General features: G+C 37.6%; 2 protein-coding genes across 2 annotated transcripts; both read left to right on the top strand.

Moving 5' to 3' along the window:
- The first annotated feature begins 5458 nt into the window (after positions 1 to 5458).
- On the top strand, positions 5459 to 17610 carry LOC148652144 (cytochrome P450 2J2-like). Its single transcript, XM_088597598.1, has 9 exons — positions 5459 to 5562; positions 5978 to 6082; positions 7937 to 8086; positions 8211 to 8397; positions 8672 to 8714; positions 8751 to 8892; positions 9201 to 9375; positions 16746 to 16885; positions 17201 to 17610. Exons 2-9 carry the CDS (start codon positions 6052 to 6054, stop codon positions 17374 to 17376), a joined length of 1044 nt encoding a protein of 347 aa, XP_088453724.1. The 5' UTR covers positions 5459 to 5562; positions 5978 to 6051; the 3' UTR covers positions 17377 to 17610.
- LOC148652145 (cytochrome P450 2H2-like) lies at positions 11746 to 14210 on the top strand. The gene is made up of 3 exons (XM_088598813.1): positions 11746 to 12042; positions 12276 to 12438; positions 13968 to 14210. The coding sequence occupies exons 1-3, from the start codon at positions 11860 to 11862 to the stop codon at positions 14171 to 14173; spliced, it is 552 nt and encodes a 183-aa protein (XP_088454939.1). The 5' UTR covers positions 11746 to 11859; the 3' UTR covers positions 14174 to 14210.
- Positions 17611 to 18773: the final 1163 nt, after the last annotated feature.

Genomic DNA, 18773 nt, shown 5'->3' with positions numbered 1-18773 from the left:
CAAATTATTAAGGTTTAAAAAACTAAGAAAATTCTGTAAGACGTTTCAGCATTATCCTTACTGTTTAGAATTGTTAACAATTTTTTCTTGTTTCATGTAGGAAGACTTTTTGATCCTCATTTAACAAATAACATGGCTGTCTTCAACATCATCTGCTCCATGAAGCTTGTCTGTAGATTTGAATACAATGATTCACGCTTTCAAGAGCTTCTATGTTTAATTTTGTATGCTTTTTATTTGCAAGGAAGTATTAGGGACAAGGTATAGAGAACTGTTCCTGTACATTCCTTAAGCAGCAAAAGCTTCATAAGTAGTTCAGGTGAGTAGCTATGTCAGCATGCGTAGGCTGCAAAGCAACAAGTAATAGGTTTATTCCATGCTGAAAAAAAGAAGAAAGAAAACAGTGTTTCGGCCATAGAGCCTTCATCAGGTGTGAGAAAGACAAGGCAGTAAGCAAAGGTAATGTAGCGGGAGAACAAAGGCTGGGAGAGAGGAGGAGCGAGAGGCAGGAGCAGGGGAGTGAAAGAGAGGCCAACTAAGAGGTGTGAAATGAAACCACCAATAAATTGAGAAAATTTAGAAGAAAAGTAGTCTGTCCTTAAGAGAAGAGGGAAGGTGTGATCCTAGCTGCAGGATCATTTTGGTTTCTGTAGTCTTTCTGATGTATGAGTTTGGAAAACCGTCTTTGAGATTAAAGTGGTCATGGCCATCAGAGGTGAAATGGGAAACAATGGGCTTGGAGAGATCTTTAATCTTAACAGCCCTAACATGTTCTCTGAAGCGGTACTAGTTGCCATCTGGGTGGTCCGGGCTTGTCCTGAGGGGCCTTGAATGAGTGTGATGTTAGATGTGTACGTGCAGGTGATACAACAAGCTCTGTTGCAAGGGAAAGTGCCTGGTGTGGATGGTTGCTGAGGGCGGTCAAGGGAGCTGTGAACAAGAAGGTTGCACAGATTAGGGGGTTGGCAATATGAGGGCGGTCAGAAAAGAGGGTCCCAATGGAGGGACCATCCTGTAGGATGGAAAAGTTGTCGTTAATAGTCCTGGGGATAGTAACTGTGTTGAGGTGGTAGGGAAGCACCAAAGGAATGTGGTTGTTACGGGGGAGGTTCCTGATTGAGTTGATGGTCCGAGGGGTGTTTTTGGCTTGGGCAAGGGCCCTGTCAATAACACTGCTGGGGTATCCTCTGTTGATGAAAAAGGAGTACATCCTGTGAAATAAGGAGAGAGTTTTTAGTGTTCTGGAGTGAAATGAGCTATACAGGAGATAGCTGTGTGAATCCATGGGTTTGTAAAGTGGAGAGTCGGGGGTAGTTGATGGAGAAGTTGATGTCTAGAAATGGAAGAGTAGTGGAAGATATGTTAACCGTATATTTGAGGGAAGGGTGGAAGTTGGTGAAATGATGCAGAAAGCACTCAAGCTGGCTGTTGGAGCACGTGGCGGCACCAACGCAGTCGTTAATGCATCGCTTGTAGAAGTCAGGGACATAGCCAGTGTAGGAAGCGAAGAAGCGTTCTTCTACCCAGCCGACAAAAATATTGGCATAGCTGCGTCTCATCCTGGTGCCCATGGCAACTACACTCACCTGTTGGTAAAAGAGGTTATTGAATGAGAACGCATTCAGTGTGAGGACCAATTCTGCAAGGCGTACCAGGGTGTGGGTGGGTGGATCAAGCACTGTGCGTTTGTCCAGCATGTGCTTGAGGGCTGTAAGGCCGTCATTATGGGGAATGATGTGATGTCCAGAGATGTGATGTCCACGGGGAAAAATGTAGCAATCGGGGCCCTGAAATTGGAAATCATTAAAAAGTTGGAGCGCGTGGTTGGTGTCCGGTAAGTAGTCGGACAGTTGCATGCTGATACGATGGTGCGTCCAGGGGTGTCTGGTTTGTGGATTTTGGGGAGGAGGTAAAATTGAGATACCTGCCGATGTTCAATGATGAACTGGTGCGCCTCTTGGGGGAGCTCCTTCCTGCTGATAAGAAGGGAGATGGTGGATACCACATCCATTTGGTAGTCAGTGGTAGGGTCATGTTGGAGGGGGAGGTAGGCAGAAGTGTCAGGTAGTTGTCTAGAGGCTTCAAAGATATATAGGTCCTTATGCCACACCACAACAGCACCTCCTTTGTTTGATGACGACATCATCTCAGTCGTGGAGAGACTTGAGCGCCTGAATTTCTCCTTGGGTGAGGTTGGACCTGTGTTTACTGGGTCCAGAGTGTGTCTTGGGAGCTTAATTGGTGCATTGGTTAATGAAATAATCGACTGGTGGAAACCAGCCAGAGGGGGGAGTCCAACAGCTCTGTTTGGGATTAATGTTGTTAATGACATCAATAACCGGATTGTAGATGACTGAGTTTTTTGTCCTTCTCTGTAGTGAGAAACTGGTAGAGTTTAGAGTTGAGAGATCTAATGAGTTTAGTTATTAAAGGAAGACTATGTGGAGCTGTCTGCCGTAGAAATTCCTTAGCTCTTTGATGATGTTGTCTGAAAGGATAATCTGTTTTTTAATGGAGAAAATGGTAGAAAGCATTTGTTTCCTAGATAATTGTTTTAGAAGTCTCTGAATATTACTGTGGGTGGTATCAGAATCAAAAGAAAAGGTATTAATTTTCAGGTGAAATCCTTAAAGGATGATATTAATGTCAACGACATCTGTAAAGGAATAGAAGGTGGTTAGAAAACCTGATCTTGGAACAGATCGCTGCGAAGAGATGGAATGCTGGTTTAGTGAGAGAAGCGGGCAAGTGGCCCAGGGAGGAAAAAAAGGTATGACAAAGAGATCTAGAAAAAGATTTGGAGGAAGACATAATGGGTCGCAGCAGAAGATTTAATTCAGCTGAGCTTCCTTGCGGATTCCTGAATGGATCAGAGAAGGCAGTCTTCTCTGGAGAGCAACGTCTCTGGAGAGGAAGTCCTGACCATGAGGGGCACTAGCTGGTCAGGAATGCTCAGAGCCCTCCAGCACAAGTATGTGCTGGCACACTCTCTCTGGCACCAGCGCTACAGTTTCCATGTCCGGGACATCTGCTGTTACACAGTGCCCTACCAGGGGAGAAGGACAGGCTGCTTTGCTTGCTGGCTTCCTTGTTCAATATCATTCGCACATCATTTCCCCTAAAGGCACAGCTGCTGCACAGGCAGTGGTCTGCTCTCAGCCATCTTGCACCAACACACCAAGAGACCTGCAAGATGCTACTGTGGACAAGCACTCCTGGCTTGGGCCACTGATCTTGTTCTCTCTCCATTTGTAGACTGACAATGGAGATGTAGATTCTCCAGTACAGAGCAATAATTTTGCAATCCTTTCCAGAGCAAGGAGCTGCAGTAACTCTTTGAGGTGGCCTCAGTCATGTTCTTCACTCATGGCATGAGTTGTTTCCACACAATGAGATAGTAAAGACTAATCTCATTTCCTTTCTGCTCTTCATACAGAGTAAGTCCTTCCAAACTCAGCCCCCACCAGCTAGTCAGCCACTTCATTATTTGCTTAATTGACCTAATGAAACCAGGGGTTCAATTTCTCACATCCACTATACCTTAGTTACACACTGTTTTTCTAAAGACAGGGATATGGTTACTGGACACTAAAGCGATCAAGTTTTAACCATCCTATTTCACAAGTGAAATAAAACCCTAAACTTGTGACTGGAATCAAAAAATGCAAATATTCAATTGAAGCCTTACTTGATCTGGTTAAGCTGCGATGGAATGAAAACCAACAGGTATGTGGGTCGCCAGGAGCAGTGGTTCCCACTCCTGGATTACATGCTGCACCAGACCACCCCTTTCAGATGCCTGCAGGAGGGTAAGCACTTGCAGATCTGGAGTGCAAGTTTCCATCAACCTGGTGTCTGCTCCTGCTTTATGAGCACATATGGTGGCTCAATCTCTCTGCCCAATATGGCTGCACTCCTACCCCGCCGCACTTCTGGCAGATCATAGCACTGGAAGGTAAGAATTTTAGGGCCTGTGGCAAGGGGGAGTCCACAAGCAAGTACAGAGCTATTTCTAAAAGGCCACCATGAGTTAGGTGAGCACACAAAGCTGAACACATTCCCAGACATCTGAATTATACAGGTTTATTGGCCTCTCAAAGCAATCCAAGACCAGGGATTCACACACAGTCCTCCAGCCACTCCAAGCACTAGAGCAGGAACAGATCACCAGACCCCTGCAAGAAAGACACAGAATGTTAGGTCATGGCAAGAGAATACAAGTAACAGTGCCACACAAAAATGGAACAAAAGTAGAGAAGTTCACAATATTCTCACTCTCCAGATCACCAGCAGTGTTCGGGTCCCCCTCCAGGTAACCAACATTGCCTTCCAGGTCAGATGGATCCCCTTCAGCAGCAGAGGGGTCTCCTTCCAGGTCCCCAACATCCCCTTCCAGGTATGAAGGGTCTCCTTCCAGATCACCAACATCCCCTTCCATGGATGAAGGGTTTCCTTCCAGGTCACCAACGTCCCCTTCCATGGATGAAGGGTTTCCTTCCAGGTCACCAACGTCCACTTCAGCAGCAGAGGGGTCTCCTTCCAGGTCACAAACGTCCCCTTCCAGGGCAGAGGGGTCTCCTTCCAGGGCACTAACATTACCTTCCAGGGATGAAGGGTCTCCTTCCAGGACACCAACATCCCCTTCAGCAGCAGTGGGGTCTCCTTCCAGGTCACCAACATCCCCTTCCAGGGCTGGATAAGATTCTTCAAACAGTAAAGTAGTAACATCCAGATAGATACGGTGGGTGACCAGCATGGTAAGGATTCCTTTATTTCTTATACTTAATCTGTTAGTTTTTCTCTAATAAAAGGTACCTTTGCCTTACACATTATAAAAACTGAATTGGAAGAAAAAACTAAGATGTAGCATGTAACATGAAAAAATGTGTCACTAACAGAACCATTAATCTGTTTAATCTGTTCAGTAGATGTACAATCAAATAACAACAGTAAAAATGTAAATAAATCAATATTTGTTCTGTCAATTATATAGCTGTATGATGCATTTCCAGCTCTGTTGACCACACCAGTTTATTATTTCTTAATACAATTAGTTGACAGAAAAGAGGTTTTTAGAAAAGAGATCGAGAAACGCCAACAAGAGAGAGATCCATTAGCCCCAAGGAACTACATTTACTGCTGCCTTAACAAACAAATAAGGTTGGCACATGCAATGCACAATGTTGCCAATTAAGCTTATTAATTTGAAACAAATGCGCAAACACCATTACAGGGCATTTCTTCCAGTTTTCATTCCAACTCAGCACTTAGTTGTTTATTTCCTTATTTCATCAAGATTAATGTACTATTTCATCAGTAACTGGTAATATCTATAAATCTGTAAGGACTGGGACTGTTCAGGCCCAGGGTCTAATCCTTTAATAAGTTTGACCAATTTAACTCGCTTCCAGAATGTAAGCAGACAATGATTTACAGAAGGCAAGAGAATATGTCTAGTATCAGTATCCTGTGCCTTGAAGCTTAGTTATTTGCCTTTTTCTCTTGAAGTGTAACAATGTCTATTTTGTAGGCAATGATTATTTTGACAAGATTTTGGCAATGGTAAGTGTGTCTTTTCTCTTAACTTTCCTTGTGTGTAGTTGGTAAATACAAATAAAATGGAACATATTACTCTCATCAATTTAACATTGCTAATGCCTGTATTACAACAAATTGCATATTTACCTTACTGCAGGTTGGTGCACATTTGTGTCTGGATTCAGCAACTTCACACTGTTTCTTCCTGTTAGGTGGTGAGCTTTCTATATTCAGTAGAGCCTGATGTATTTAGGTCTCCCAGATGACCATGCAGATCACTTTTAATCTTATTAAACTTAATCATTAAGTTTGATCATTTATTTTATTTGGCATCACAGAATCTGAGATCATTCAGGTTAATAATTTATCTACTGAATAGGGGAACTTTAATGCAATTACTTATATAATCCAACTTATTGTTTTACTCTTTTTTGTACAGCAACCACAAAGAAAATTCAGAGGTGCCTTTAATACATAGACGCCTGCCCAGCAAAAGTGGAGAAAGAGGCAGAAATGGTCTTTTTGGAATGGAATTTCATTAACTGTATGTCTATTTTTCCAAATTAATTTTAAAATACATCATCAGGGAGGGGATATTTTCTTCCAAAGCTGACATCGAAAAAATGTTTTTAAGGCAACACAAAGAAACATTTTCACTTTTTATTTGTTCTTTTGGGAACAATCCTAAGTGTTGTTTTATCATTGTAAGTGATTTTTGTCATAAGCAAGTTTCAGAGGTTGCAGCCCTGTCCTCAATGTATTTAATCACTGACACTTTATGTACTCTGATGGAAAGTTTCAGAAAAAAACAAGCTTTTCTTCCAATTTTAGCTGGCGATTTAATCTTCCCGGTCATGCATTGCCACCTGCTTTTTGGATTGTAATGAGTATTTACAATTCAGTAACTGTATTTGAAAGTAAGAAACCTGGGTTAATGGAATTGGCTAAAATAAAAAATAACTGACAAAATTAAATAAGAAAAATTTTGTGACCAATTGTGTAGTAATACACAATAGACAGCTCCTTTTAAGGTTTATGCTTATAATTTTTGCATCAACTTTCATAATTAAATAATACCGTGTCAAATGGTACTGTAGTCAAAGATTAGGTTGAGTATAAAGTCAACAATGTAGCCGTTTTAAAAGGGACTGGCCAACAAATAATTTATTAAAGAACATTATTTTTACTACTTGTAGCACCTCTACACTTATTAATTTAAAACTATGTCTTTAAAATAAGGCAAAGAATGTAATCTTTTTATCTCAAATAACTCACATTTGCTTTTTACTATCATCTCAATGCTAGCCAGACCCTAATTTGTTTCACATTTAGTTTAAGTTTAAAAGACATGAGACTGTACCACCAAACCATTCTCTAAATTTGCACAAAGCTTTAACTTTATAAAGAATTTCACTGTTATACCATATTTCGAATGTTCTATCGTATTTGCTGTGCAGACTGATCCCACCACCCCCGCTCTCACTCCGACCCAGTTATACTCACTGTATGTATTGGTACACTTGGTGACAGAGTGTATGGTGGATTTGGTAAGAGGCTTTTGTTGTATTTTCAATTTTTGATATACCTATCAATATCGCTTGTGTTCTGGTTTCTCTTCCAACCTGTTACCCTGTACATTATATAGTATATGGATATGAAATGTAAGATATATTTTACAATATACAGTACATAACAACTTTTGTTACAGAGATCTAATGTGACATTTTACACCAGAGCTCTGCCTTTTTAGCCTTGGGGATCATTTAATTGGTATTTATACAACACATAAAACGTTGATTCCTCCTCTTGCAGTAATTTGATCTTTACAGTAATCTGCTAAATAGATAAATGCATTGTGAATAAAAATACTTAGGTTTTAATTAATAAAATGTAGTCCCACTGAACAGCTCAATGTACTAATGTTGTTCAATATTAGATGTGAGTAACAAAAGTTAAAAAGTCAATATCTTGACTAACAGGGTTTCTAAATGTAAATAGATTGTATTTGCAATTTTATTGTAGGAATCTGAAATTTAAACTAGACATACTGTATTTACTGTACATAGTATCGAACAAGCTCCCAACAATGGGCTTCAAATCTTTCACCATGCAGTTTCCTGATTCCCAGTTCTTGCCTCACTACAACCACAGAGCAGGGCAGGCTGAAGCTGGGAGGTCTGACTGATTTACCTTGACAGTTCTGTCTCAAAATATTTTTATTTGTAAGGCTTGAGTTTAAAGAGAACTTCTCCTAACTAAACAAGTGTTGTTGTTTTTGTTACAATACCTTTTGTGTATTTGTGTATTCTACAATACCTTCTATTTTCATTGTTATATGAAGTAACTACTTTGTTGTGTTTCATTTAAATTCAAACAGTCATTTGTTACTATCCTACAGGCTTGTTCTCAAACAATGGATACCAGTGGAAAAAGCAGAGAAGAATTATTCTTTCCACTCTGAGAAACTTTGGACTGGGTAAGAAGTCTTTGGAGTCAGTCATTTCCAATGAGACTAGATTTCTTCAAGAGGCTATAGAGGAAGAACAAGGTAATGACTTGAATTTAAACTATTTTAATTAATTACATTCTGTACTGTTCACTTGAATTAGAACAATGGACAGACTCCAATAATAATACCATTTTATGTTTTTAAACCTGTTTATGTTTTAAAGGCAAACCTTTTAATCCTCATCTCCTTCTGAACTGTGCCATTTCCAATATCATCTGCTTTCTGGTTTTAGGACATCGGTTTCATTACAGTGATAACAGTTTAAAATGTGACGGGGCGAGATCCTCCAGACCCCGGGCTCAGGAAGCGGGAGGTGTCGGAGATGAGGCCAATGCCCTCAGGAAACGGATGTAGGGTTTCCTGGTTCTAGGCAGGCCTCGCGACATCCTTACCCTAATGATGAGCCCTGAGGACTGGAGGAGCTAGTCTTTAAATAATACACCTAAGAAGGTACACCTGGGGAGCTTAATCACAGGAACAATAACAGGAGTAGTGGAGCACTCTCTAGGGAGGGATGTCAGGCGTGACAGTACAGGGCAGAAGACCCATAATAATGATCAAAAAGCCGATCATTAATATTGTGTATGAAACTGAATCATTTAATAAATTCAAATTCTTTATCAGGGCAGACTCGTATATCCTGTACAGTCCACCAATTGCCACAAATGTAAATTGATAGGGATGTAATAATTTTACCTGTCAGACTACAAAGAATGCAGCAGCAGGATTCCATGAGGAGAACCTGGTCTTGTGCTCTCTGGACCTCTTTATAGCTGGGACTGAGACCACCACCACCTCTCTACGCTGGGCTCTCCTCTACATGATCAAATACCCAGACATACAGAGTGAGTAAGCACAGTGAGCTCCTAAATACTGTACATCAAGCCAGTTGTACCTACAGCACATCAGCCCTCAAGCACGTGAAAGTGAATATGAACCAAAAGACATGCATTAATCAGCACAAACAAAGAATAATATAATATTAAATAAATGCTTTAGCTGGAATTTGTTTCTTTTTGTAATAGATTAATTACATTATTCTGTTGAATATACTGCATCTTCTTTTTGGAAAGTACCTCAGAACAGGTTTTAGTATTTTTTAGAATTTATATGATGAAAACTCTTTTTCCATACTTTGCCTCATGCACCTCAGAGAAGGTCCAGGCCGAGACAGACAGAGTGATTGGAAAGGAACGGCAGCCCTCCATGGCAGACAGAGTGCATCTTCCCTACACTGATGCTGTGATCCATGAAACCCAGCGATATGGCAACACTGTTCCCCTGAATGCACCGAGAATGGCCAATAAGGATACAACATTAGGAGGTCACTGAAAACAAAAACTGAAATATGTAGGGTAATATGTGAAATACATGACATAGGGGTGTTATCCCGGCACCCTGGCCAAATTTCGCTTTGGCCTTTATCAATCACGACCTCGTAATAATCCCCATCTACAGTATGAATTGGCTTCATCACTGTTCTTTTCCCCACTGATAGCTGATGTTTGATGAGCACACTGGCGCACTGCGACTGCATCATCCAGGTGGTGGTGGAGGGGAGGCTCCATTACCTGTAAAGTGGTATGAATGGAGTGTCCAAAAAAGTGTTATTAATAATATGTTAGTATTATTATTATTATTATTATTATTATTATTATTATTATTATTATTATTATTATTATTATTATTAATAATAATGATTTTAAAAAAGAATGTGTTTTTTTACAACATTCCAGTTTATAGTTCTGATGAAGCTGATGTCATGGCAATCAATTCTCAAGCTGAAGAAGGCTCTATAGACCTTTTCAGCATGGAATAAACGTTTACTTGTTCCTTTGCAGCCTGAGCATGCTGACACAGCTACCTACTTGGCCTATTTGTTAAAAACAGGTCAATGTAGTAAGCATCACTTGTTTTTGTTCTAATCAGTAATCATTAATCATTTTTTAATAAATGCATACATTGCTAAAAACATAGTTGAAAGGTAAAACTCATGATCCTTAATTGACACCAATCATTTCTGTATGTGTAAAAATGAGTGTTTGCATTTTAAATCTACCTTAATTACCATACTCTTTGATAACCTAGCTATCTTTCCTATAATGTATCCTTATCTTTTTCATTTTGGGTTCTGATCAATACATAGTAATTAAACTGCTATTGCCAGGGTTACTAACATCTTTCTTTATAGATTAGAGAGGTTGTTGGTATTACCATAACTTCTTTTAAAGACTTCAATCTTATCTGTCTAATAGAAAACAATTTATTCAATTTGGTGGTTTTAGTACCTATATGCTGAACTAAGTCTGATTCTTAGTACAGGTCCAGTAGGTATCGTATAAGCTTTCATTTCTACAATGATGACATCGAGATGTAAAATTACACACACCTGCTGTGTTTGTAATCAACCATTGTGGCTATTGATGGTCCTGGTATCAGGTTAGGGATTGGGTCAAAATAACCTGTATTTGGAGTACACATTTACAGTGTTGTGAATGTCACGGATGTTGGAAGGGACAAGCCGTGGAATGGCAGGAGAGTGGAAAAAGACCCTGTGCGAAGCAGCAGAACGGGGAGTTAGCCCGGGCTCAGCAGTGCGAAGAGTTCTGGAGTGCCATATAGAAACCTATGACCTCAGGCCACGGATGGAGCGGCGACCTGGTGCTAGGCGGGTCTCTGGACATCCGAACATCAATGCTGTGCGAAGGTGAATGAATGACCCGGAAATATATAGCCCCAGAGAGAGAGACACCAGAAGGAGAGCAAAGCACAGGAAACAAGGGACAGGACAGAGTAGGAGCGCCCTCTGGCTGCAGAGGGCGTGACAGTGAAGGTGTTGTTTTTTCATCTTTGTAACATTTCATGTATGTATTATGGCTTGATTATTGTGATGCAGTGCGTGATGGTGTATCCATACATGTTCCAAACAACTAGTGTCCAACAGGTGTCTAGAACTCACCTGCTTGGAATTAAATCCAAACTAAAATACAGTTTATATCACCTGTTTTAGCTGTATTGCACTGGCTCCCTGTGTATTTGAAAATAACATTTAAAACACTGCTACTCTGTCTGATTTATTACATAGTGACTTGAGACAAACCATATTATGTCAAATAAATCTTACTTTGACTTTTGGTATTAACTTGTTGTAATGTGATTTTGATCATTGTAAGTTTAATTACGTCTATGAATCATCGCTGCCCTCTGATGAATTCCCTAACACAATTTTTTGTATGTTTGACAGCTTACTAATTTACTTACTAATTACATACTGTATGCATACCAAGTAACAGTTTTGTTTATTGATTCTAATCTGGGTGATGACAGATTAGTTAATGAAGTACCATTGCAGTTCTAAACCAATAAATAACTGTTATTTATTTTTTAAAGATCTTAATTAGGTTATGATGTTAGTTTTAATCTTAGGTTATACAGTATGTACTCATGTTTTTATTAAGTCATTTCAACAAAAAGGCTAAAAGGAATTTGTTTAGAGGTACAAAATAATCAATATAAATAAATAGTACTCAAGACACAGATCTTATACAGTACTTTGCTCTTAAAAGCTAATATTCAGTTCCATAGAAATCTTATGCAACATAACTTTGTTGCATTATTCCATAACTTTTGTTTGTGCCTTATGGTTTTTCATGCTAATGAACATGCAAAAACAGGTCTCTTACTTTCTTTCACTGACACTTCTTTAAATTCATGTTGCTACTGTAGGTGGTGCAAAACCCAGTCAGTGCAGCACTCTGACCTTCTTTCCATTTCTGCTTGCTTTGAAGAGAGTTTGAAGTATCACAGTAACAATGCTGCTGTATTCCTTGCTGGAATATCTGGATATAAAAAGCTGCATTCTCTTCCTCTTTGTGTTTCTGTTGATTATTGACATCATGACAAATAATAATTTAAAGAATTTTCCTCCAGGTCCGAAGCCTTTTCCCTTGCTGGGAAATGTTTTCACTGCTGTGGACATCAGTGAAATTGATAAGGTAAGATCAGTAATCAAGTAAACTGAAAGGTTTAAATTTTCAAGATTTGCCTATTTTAAACACTTTGTGCCTCAATTGTGAAACATTCTAAAAAAAATCCTATATTTTGTCATGTGTTTCATAACTCTGTAGTTTAAATGAATGTTTCATTATATACTGTATATATGAAAACTTGTTTCATTGTACGTTAGATACCATAAAGTGAATAAAGGGTTTTTAAATATATTCTCTAGCTTGCTGAAAAATATGGCTCTGTCTTCAGTTTGTGGAGGGGAAGAGAAAATACAGTTTTTGTGTCCGGTTACAAAATGGTCAAGGAAGCTCTAATAGACCAAGCAGAAAATTTTGCAGACTGCCCTGTAGTTCCTTTGTTTGACAAAGTCTACCAAGGCCTCTGTAAGGATATTTTCATTTCAAACTATGAAAAATAGCAAGACTTTTTGTCTACCTATCCACATAACTCGGGTTCTATAATACAAGTAAATTTTTGCTTTGTTCAAATAATTTACAGCATAAAAGGACTTCAATAAGATAAAGCAACTCAAATTAAGTAAACAAAACATACTGTAGTTAAGGGGTCACAAAGAATTAAAATAATATGAGAATAGGAGTTGTTCCAAAACAATAAGTAAGATAAACAAGAGAGGTTATTCAGCCTGTCTTTCTGTTTTGGTAACTGTAGTTCATTGTAAATTCATAATGTTGCTTATTATGGAAAACTGTAAGGTCAAGAAGAATATCATGATTAGAGATCAAAGCAGGATATAAAAAACACATTTTCTGGGCTTGTAAGTAAAAAATATATGGTAGTTTCATTAGTTTAAATTTTATGTTCTGAAGTTTTTGTGGCCGCACAATTCTACAGACGTGCTGTACTTTTCATAAAATCATTTTACTTTTACTTCATAATAATACTGAACTGAGGTCTGAACCTCTCTCAGAGTCTTTCTGTCATTGCTAAGATTTTTGTGACCTCCCTTAGTACTAATGATTAATTCAGTATATTTTATGAAAATAGATCCAGATAACAAACTATCATTGAATAAGCACTGAAATAACTTTGACAGCCACAGATAGGCATTGATTTATTTTGCTCATCGAATCAATGTCATCTCAACATTGGTTTTGAAGAAATAATTCCCAATATTGTGCTGTAAAGAAAATGAGGGTGTTTTTAACTAGGTAATCTTTAAAAAACTTTAAATGAAATTTGCAATATGTTAAAAAATGTAATCATTGGTAATTTACTTTTTTAGAAAGTCACCAATAATACAACCTTTTTAAAATAACAAACAAAAAGAGCTGGATCTGAAAGAAAAAAAAAACTATAATCCTTATAATAGTGCTTTCTCTTTTTTTGGTGCTTCTGGGGAAAAAACCTCAAATCAGCACTCAAGGGTGTAAGTTCCAAAAGAGTCACAGAGATTGAGTGTATTTGGAGCTACTGCAGGAACATCAGATGGTGAAAGTAATTTTCCCTTGTACAGTATGTGATAGTCGCCAGTACTTACTTACACAGTGGTTTGTAAAGAATAATTGAATACTCCTGTAATTAACATTACTATTGTCATGCCAACTTCGTAAATAGCAAAGTCATTTGTATTATTTCAAATCTAAACTTACTTATAACTTATATAAAGAATGAATAAAATGTATGAATGTATTTATCTACTGTATTAAGTCTGAATTGCTCTTTATTTTAATAGCATTGTCCTTTACATCCACTTCTGTGACATTATTGTTTCCAAAGAACTGTGCGAAGGGTGTTCCACACTAAAAATCTACACTACAGTACAGTACATTTCTCAGGTCCAGGAAAAGAAGGTTTTGGATTATGCCTCTGTACACAAACAACACAGTTAATTAAGTGCATACTCTTTTCAGTGAACAGTTTGTTCTTAAATAAACTGTTTTTTGATGCTTAGGCCCGGCGTTAAGCAACGGGTACCAATGGAAAAAACATAGAAGGTTTGCCCTTACAACCTTAAAGAACTTTGGCATGGGCAAGAATACTCTGGAGTCGTTCATCCTTGAAGAGAACAGATTCCTTTACAAGGCCTTCAAGGAAGAGCATGGTAAATATAACAATGAAGCATCTTTTGACATGGGGAATACATACTGTACAATATAAGTGTGTACACGTCATGTTATATTATATGCCTTTCTCAATGAGGGATTGTAGTTTAAGTGTTTTTAATAAAGATATATGTCTTAAGTATGTGTCAAACATTAATCACTGTGAATCTACAGAATCTGTGATATAAATAAGCAATAAAGCATATTATATTTTTTTTGTTTTGAGTACAATGACCCAAGGTTTCAAGATATTCTGCGAAGGACTGATGAGACTTTCCTCCTGATAGGCTCATTAAGAGCCCAGGTATGACAAGAATATCAAAGGAAGTCAAATAAATAGCACTAGACCCACATACTTACCACTTTAAAATTAGGACTTTGACAATTTTTGCTGCTGCTCATTCAAGAGCTCAGTGCTGAAAGATTGTAAAACTAAGGACAAACACCTGTTTTCTGAGCAAATATAAACTGATGTCAGTTTGCAAATGAAAGGATAATGTATATACTGTATATCATAAAATCACTACATTTCAGTATCATACTCTCATGCAGGAATACACTACACTAAATACACTAAAAAATGGAGACACAAACATCACTTTTATCAGCTTGGAAAAAGTTTAAAATGCTTAAGAAAGGCAAGGTCAAAGTGCAACAGTAGATGTTCCTTATATGCAGCAAGTCTGACTGAGAGCTCACAAGCAGGTCTCATGCAGCGGTGAGGCGGAGAGCACCACAAAACAAAAAAGTAACAAAAATTAAAGGCACGCAAAACAAACCTAACACTTGGGTCTGAAAAGCGGTAGCAGCTAGGAACAGGAGAAGCACAGCGACAAGGTAGCGAGCACACAGTTGCCCTGAGGAAATGGAACTGATCATGAAATCATTAAACAAATAATAAACTAACTAGAAGATGTGAAATGAAAGTCTGTCTGAATATCGTCTAACAGAGCTGGATGGTGTGCTGTGCTGCATGTGCATGCGGGACTGATCAGCAGTCACTCGAGCATGACACTTCCATTTTACAGGTAGGACTCAGTTTTGGTAACCTACTGTATGTACAGTACATGACATCCCAAATGCCATTGTCCTAGTGCTGTAGGATACCATTTCTCAACCTTTTCCACCTCCATCACACCTACATAAATATAAAAACTTTATCACTCAGCGCCTCCCTTCCCATTCATGATCACCAGCCAAAGCACATTCTTAAAAATTGTATAAATAGAACTCATATCAATGTTTAATCTGGCACCTGAACCTAAAGGAACGGTTCGTCCAACACAAACTTAAGGTACACCAATCCACAGCAAAAAAAAAGTCAAAGCATCATGAACTCATCATCTTCATCATCATCATCATTATAAAACATCTAGTTTTCTGTCAAAGTTAGTGAATGCTGTTTAGATTTTGAGATGATTGTTTTTTTATTATGACATACAGTATGAACGAACCCTAAGATCTTATTTCATTGGTTTGTAAAAATCATTGATGATAGTTATATGCACTTTAGGTATCCCCACTTTTAGCAGGATCCCAGTATTGACTGAAATGAGATATTTACAGAACTTTTATTAAACATGAGGAAAATGTAATTAGTTGCTCTTTGTTGAAATATTTAATCAAGAGGTGAAAAGGTTTTTGAGTGAAGTTATTTAATGTAATATAATTTTGCTAGCAGTAGGCAGATTAGCTCCCTGCAAAAATCAGTTTGAAAATAAAGAGATGTTGTCCTAAGGTAATTAGTGTACCTTGCAGAAAAAGGATGACATTCCAGCAGGATTCCATGAGACGAATCTGGCCATATGTACTCTGGACCTGATAGAAGCGGGGACAGAGACCTCGGCGACAACTCTGCGCTGGAGCCTCCTCTACATGGTCAAATACCCAGAAATTCAAAGTACGAGTTCCTTCGAGTCCCCAATACTACATTATGGAAAACTGTCCATCCACCTACATATTGCAAAACACTTTTGCAGGCACACAAATCAATATTAAGAAATGTAGTAGTAAACTATGTGGTTATTAGGGTTTTTGATCAATTCTGCAGACTTCATAATCATAAAAAAACTCTAGAAAACTATTCCAGTCTGCATGATCCTCACCACTTTTTTGGTGAAGACTTTTTTGGTAAAGTCGTTACTTTTTGGTAAAGTCACATTACTAATATTACCAAAACATTAGTAATTAAAATAATGCAATATCTTGAAAAAAAGAAACCTATTTTTGTCAAAGACTTGGGAAGACAGACTGGGTTCCTGTTTCTTGTTTTATACCGTATATTTACATTCTTCATTTGTATTGCATTCAAAGAGAAGGTCCAGGCTGAGATAGACAGAGTGATTGGAAAGGAACGGCAACCTTCAATGGCAGATAGAGTGCATCCTCCCTACACTGATACTGTGATCCATGAGGTCCAGAGGATGGGCAATATTGTTCCCCTGAATGTGCCCAGGATGACCACTAAAGACACTACACTGGGAGGTTATTTTATTTCTAAGGTGAGAGAAAAAATAAAACAATAGAGGCTTGCATCTAATGTCCCGTTTGAGGTGTTTCTCCTATCAGTTCTGTATGAAGCTGACATCATTTTGATTAAACTTTTTAGTAAGTGCTTTTTATATTTTCTTTCTTATCATAACCAATATATCCTCAGTGATTTTTGACAAAAATGAGTGGGAAACACCCGACACATTTAATCCCAAGCACTTCCTGGACTCCTATGGAAAATTTCGGAAAAGAAATGCTTTTCTTCCATTTTCAGCAGGTAATGTGCTTCCTTCCCTGTTGTTTTATTATCATATGCAGTCTTCTTGCTTCATGCTTATCCCATTCCACTTGACTTTTAGGCAGTGAACATTTTTTATAGTTCAGTAATTATTTTAAATGTAAGATTAAATTAAATAATAATCAACCCTCTGTTTCATAATGTCATGTGAAATCCCACATAGCCTTATATTCTTTTCAGGTTTATTCTCATAGGTCCATACATCCTTCACAATAAAGACTAGTCAAATTGTACTGTGGTACAATTATATATGGAGTATATAACGCTAAAATATTATCTAATGGTTCTTAACAGGAAAGAGGGTGTGTCTGGGGCAGCAGCTCGGTCGGATGGAGCTGTTCATGTTCTTCACTTCATTTCTGCAAAAGTTCACCTTCTGTGCTCCTCAGGGGGTAGATGTCAGTTTGGAGGCTCAAATGGGATTTACTTTGTCTCCTGGACCCTTTAAAATATGTGCCATCCCTCGATAAGCCAATTAATTATTCCTCTGGAGGACAACATCTGGGAACCAATCTAAATTGAAAAACATAAAATATGGAGCCTAATTAAATAGAAGACAGCTCATGTTTTTGTGCTACTTTCTAAATGTAAATCTTTCAATCATTAGGGATCTTTAAAAATGTTTTATAAAAAGCACTATTTAAACAGGCTTACTGAATTCCTAGTTTTTGTAGTAAATGAATAATTAGAACATGAATATACATTATTATTTGTCTTGCATTTGATTGCTATAATATTTCCATGCAAATTAATAAATATGTATCTTCTGAATTAAATCTTTTGTCATTATTAATTCAGTGTGACCCATGTTGCTCCACTGGTTGACCCCAAAAACATTTTAGCGTAGACAGACACTGCACTGTGGATGAGTTGTATTAAAATACGATACACACAAACATGTTTCCTGGTACTATCACAAGACATTTTTACATGTTCAGTACTGAGAGAAATGATTTTTGAGTTAGGCAGAGTAGCATTATGGAGACATTTTGGTGCATATGATTATTATACATATATTCAGAACTGCAGATTAGTATAAAACATTGAAAATCTTTGTACAAGATTTCATTTTTAAATCTCTCTGTTCTAGAGGTTTACTTTGTACTATATCTTTACTGAAAATGCAAACAAAAGGGAAAGTATACTATACTTTTCAAAACCTATTTTTTATTTGAAATATACAGTTTAAGGTTTGTTAGGCTTTGACAAATCAAACTACAGTATTATTTTTATTAGTTATTTTCACTGCTAGCAAAAACTGCTTTAAAGTTCATTCACTATCAACCTTGTGATCATTTGATAAAGCAAGGCAAAAGATTACTACTTTGTGACACAAATACCCCAACTGTTTTTTTTTTGTTAGTGTGACCAAGGTCAAAATGAAGATACTGTATATGAAGGTGTATGTCATGAAAAAATAAGAAAGATTTCAAAGTCACAATAAAACCCATTTTATTTGTATAGGCATTTTCTTGTTATGGGCTGTTGTAGCTCGGCTCAGTCAAGGATAAAAATTTGTCTTTCATAATAGTAGTACTTTATATATTCTAAATATGTATATTTATTATAGAATGTATGTAATACTTTTCACAGTAGTCTAATGGTACTTTCACATCTTTTTTTTTCTCTCTAACTTAATGTGAAAAAAACTAGTTCAGTGTTGGAAATCCATCTATTGCACTGAGAAAGCTTTAGGAATTTCTACCATTTCATTTTCAACTATTAAAATACAGCAGGTGCTTTTTCTTCTAAATCTGAGTACAATTCAGTGCTCCCATGATAACCACTCCTTTATATGTTTCCTGTCTCTCCTATTGCATGTATATTGTTGTTGTATTAATGACCATCACGGCCTGTTAACCACGTT

Source organism: Lepisosteus platostomus, chromosome 11 (assembly GCF_059453375.1).
Source record: "Lepisosteus platostomus isolate fLepPlt1 chromosome 11, fLepPlt1.hap1, whole genome shotgun sequence".
Taxonomy (NCBI): Eukaryota; Metazoa; Chordata; class Actinopteri; order Semionotiformes; family Lepisosteidae; genus Lepisosteus; species Lepisosteus platostomus.
Note: the sequence above shows the minus strand (reverse complement) of the source record. Positions and strands in the feature narration are given on the sequence as shown.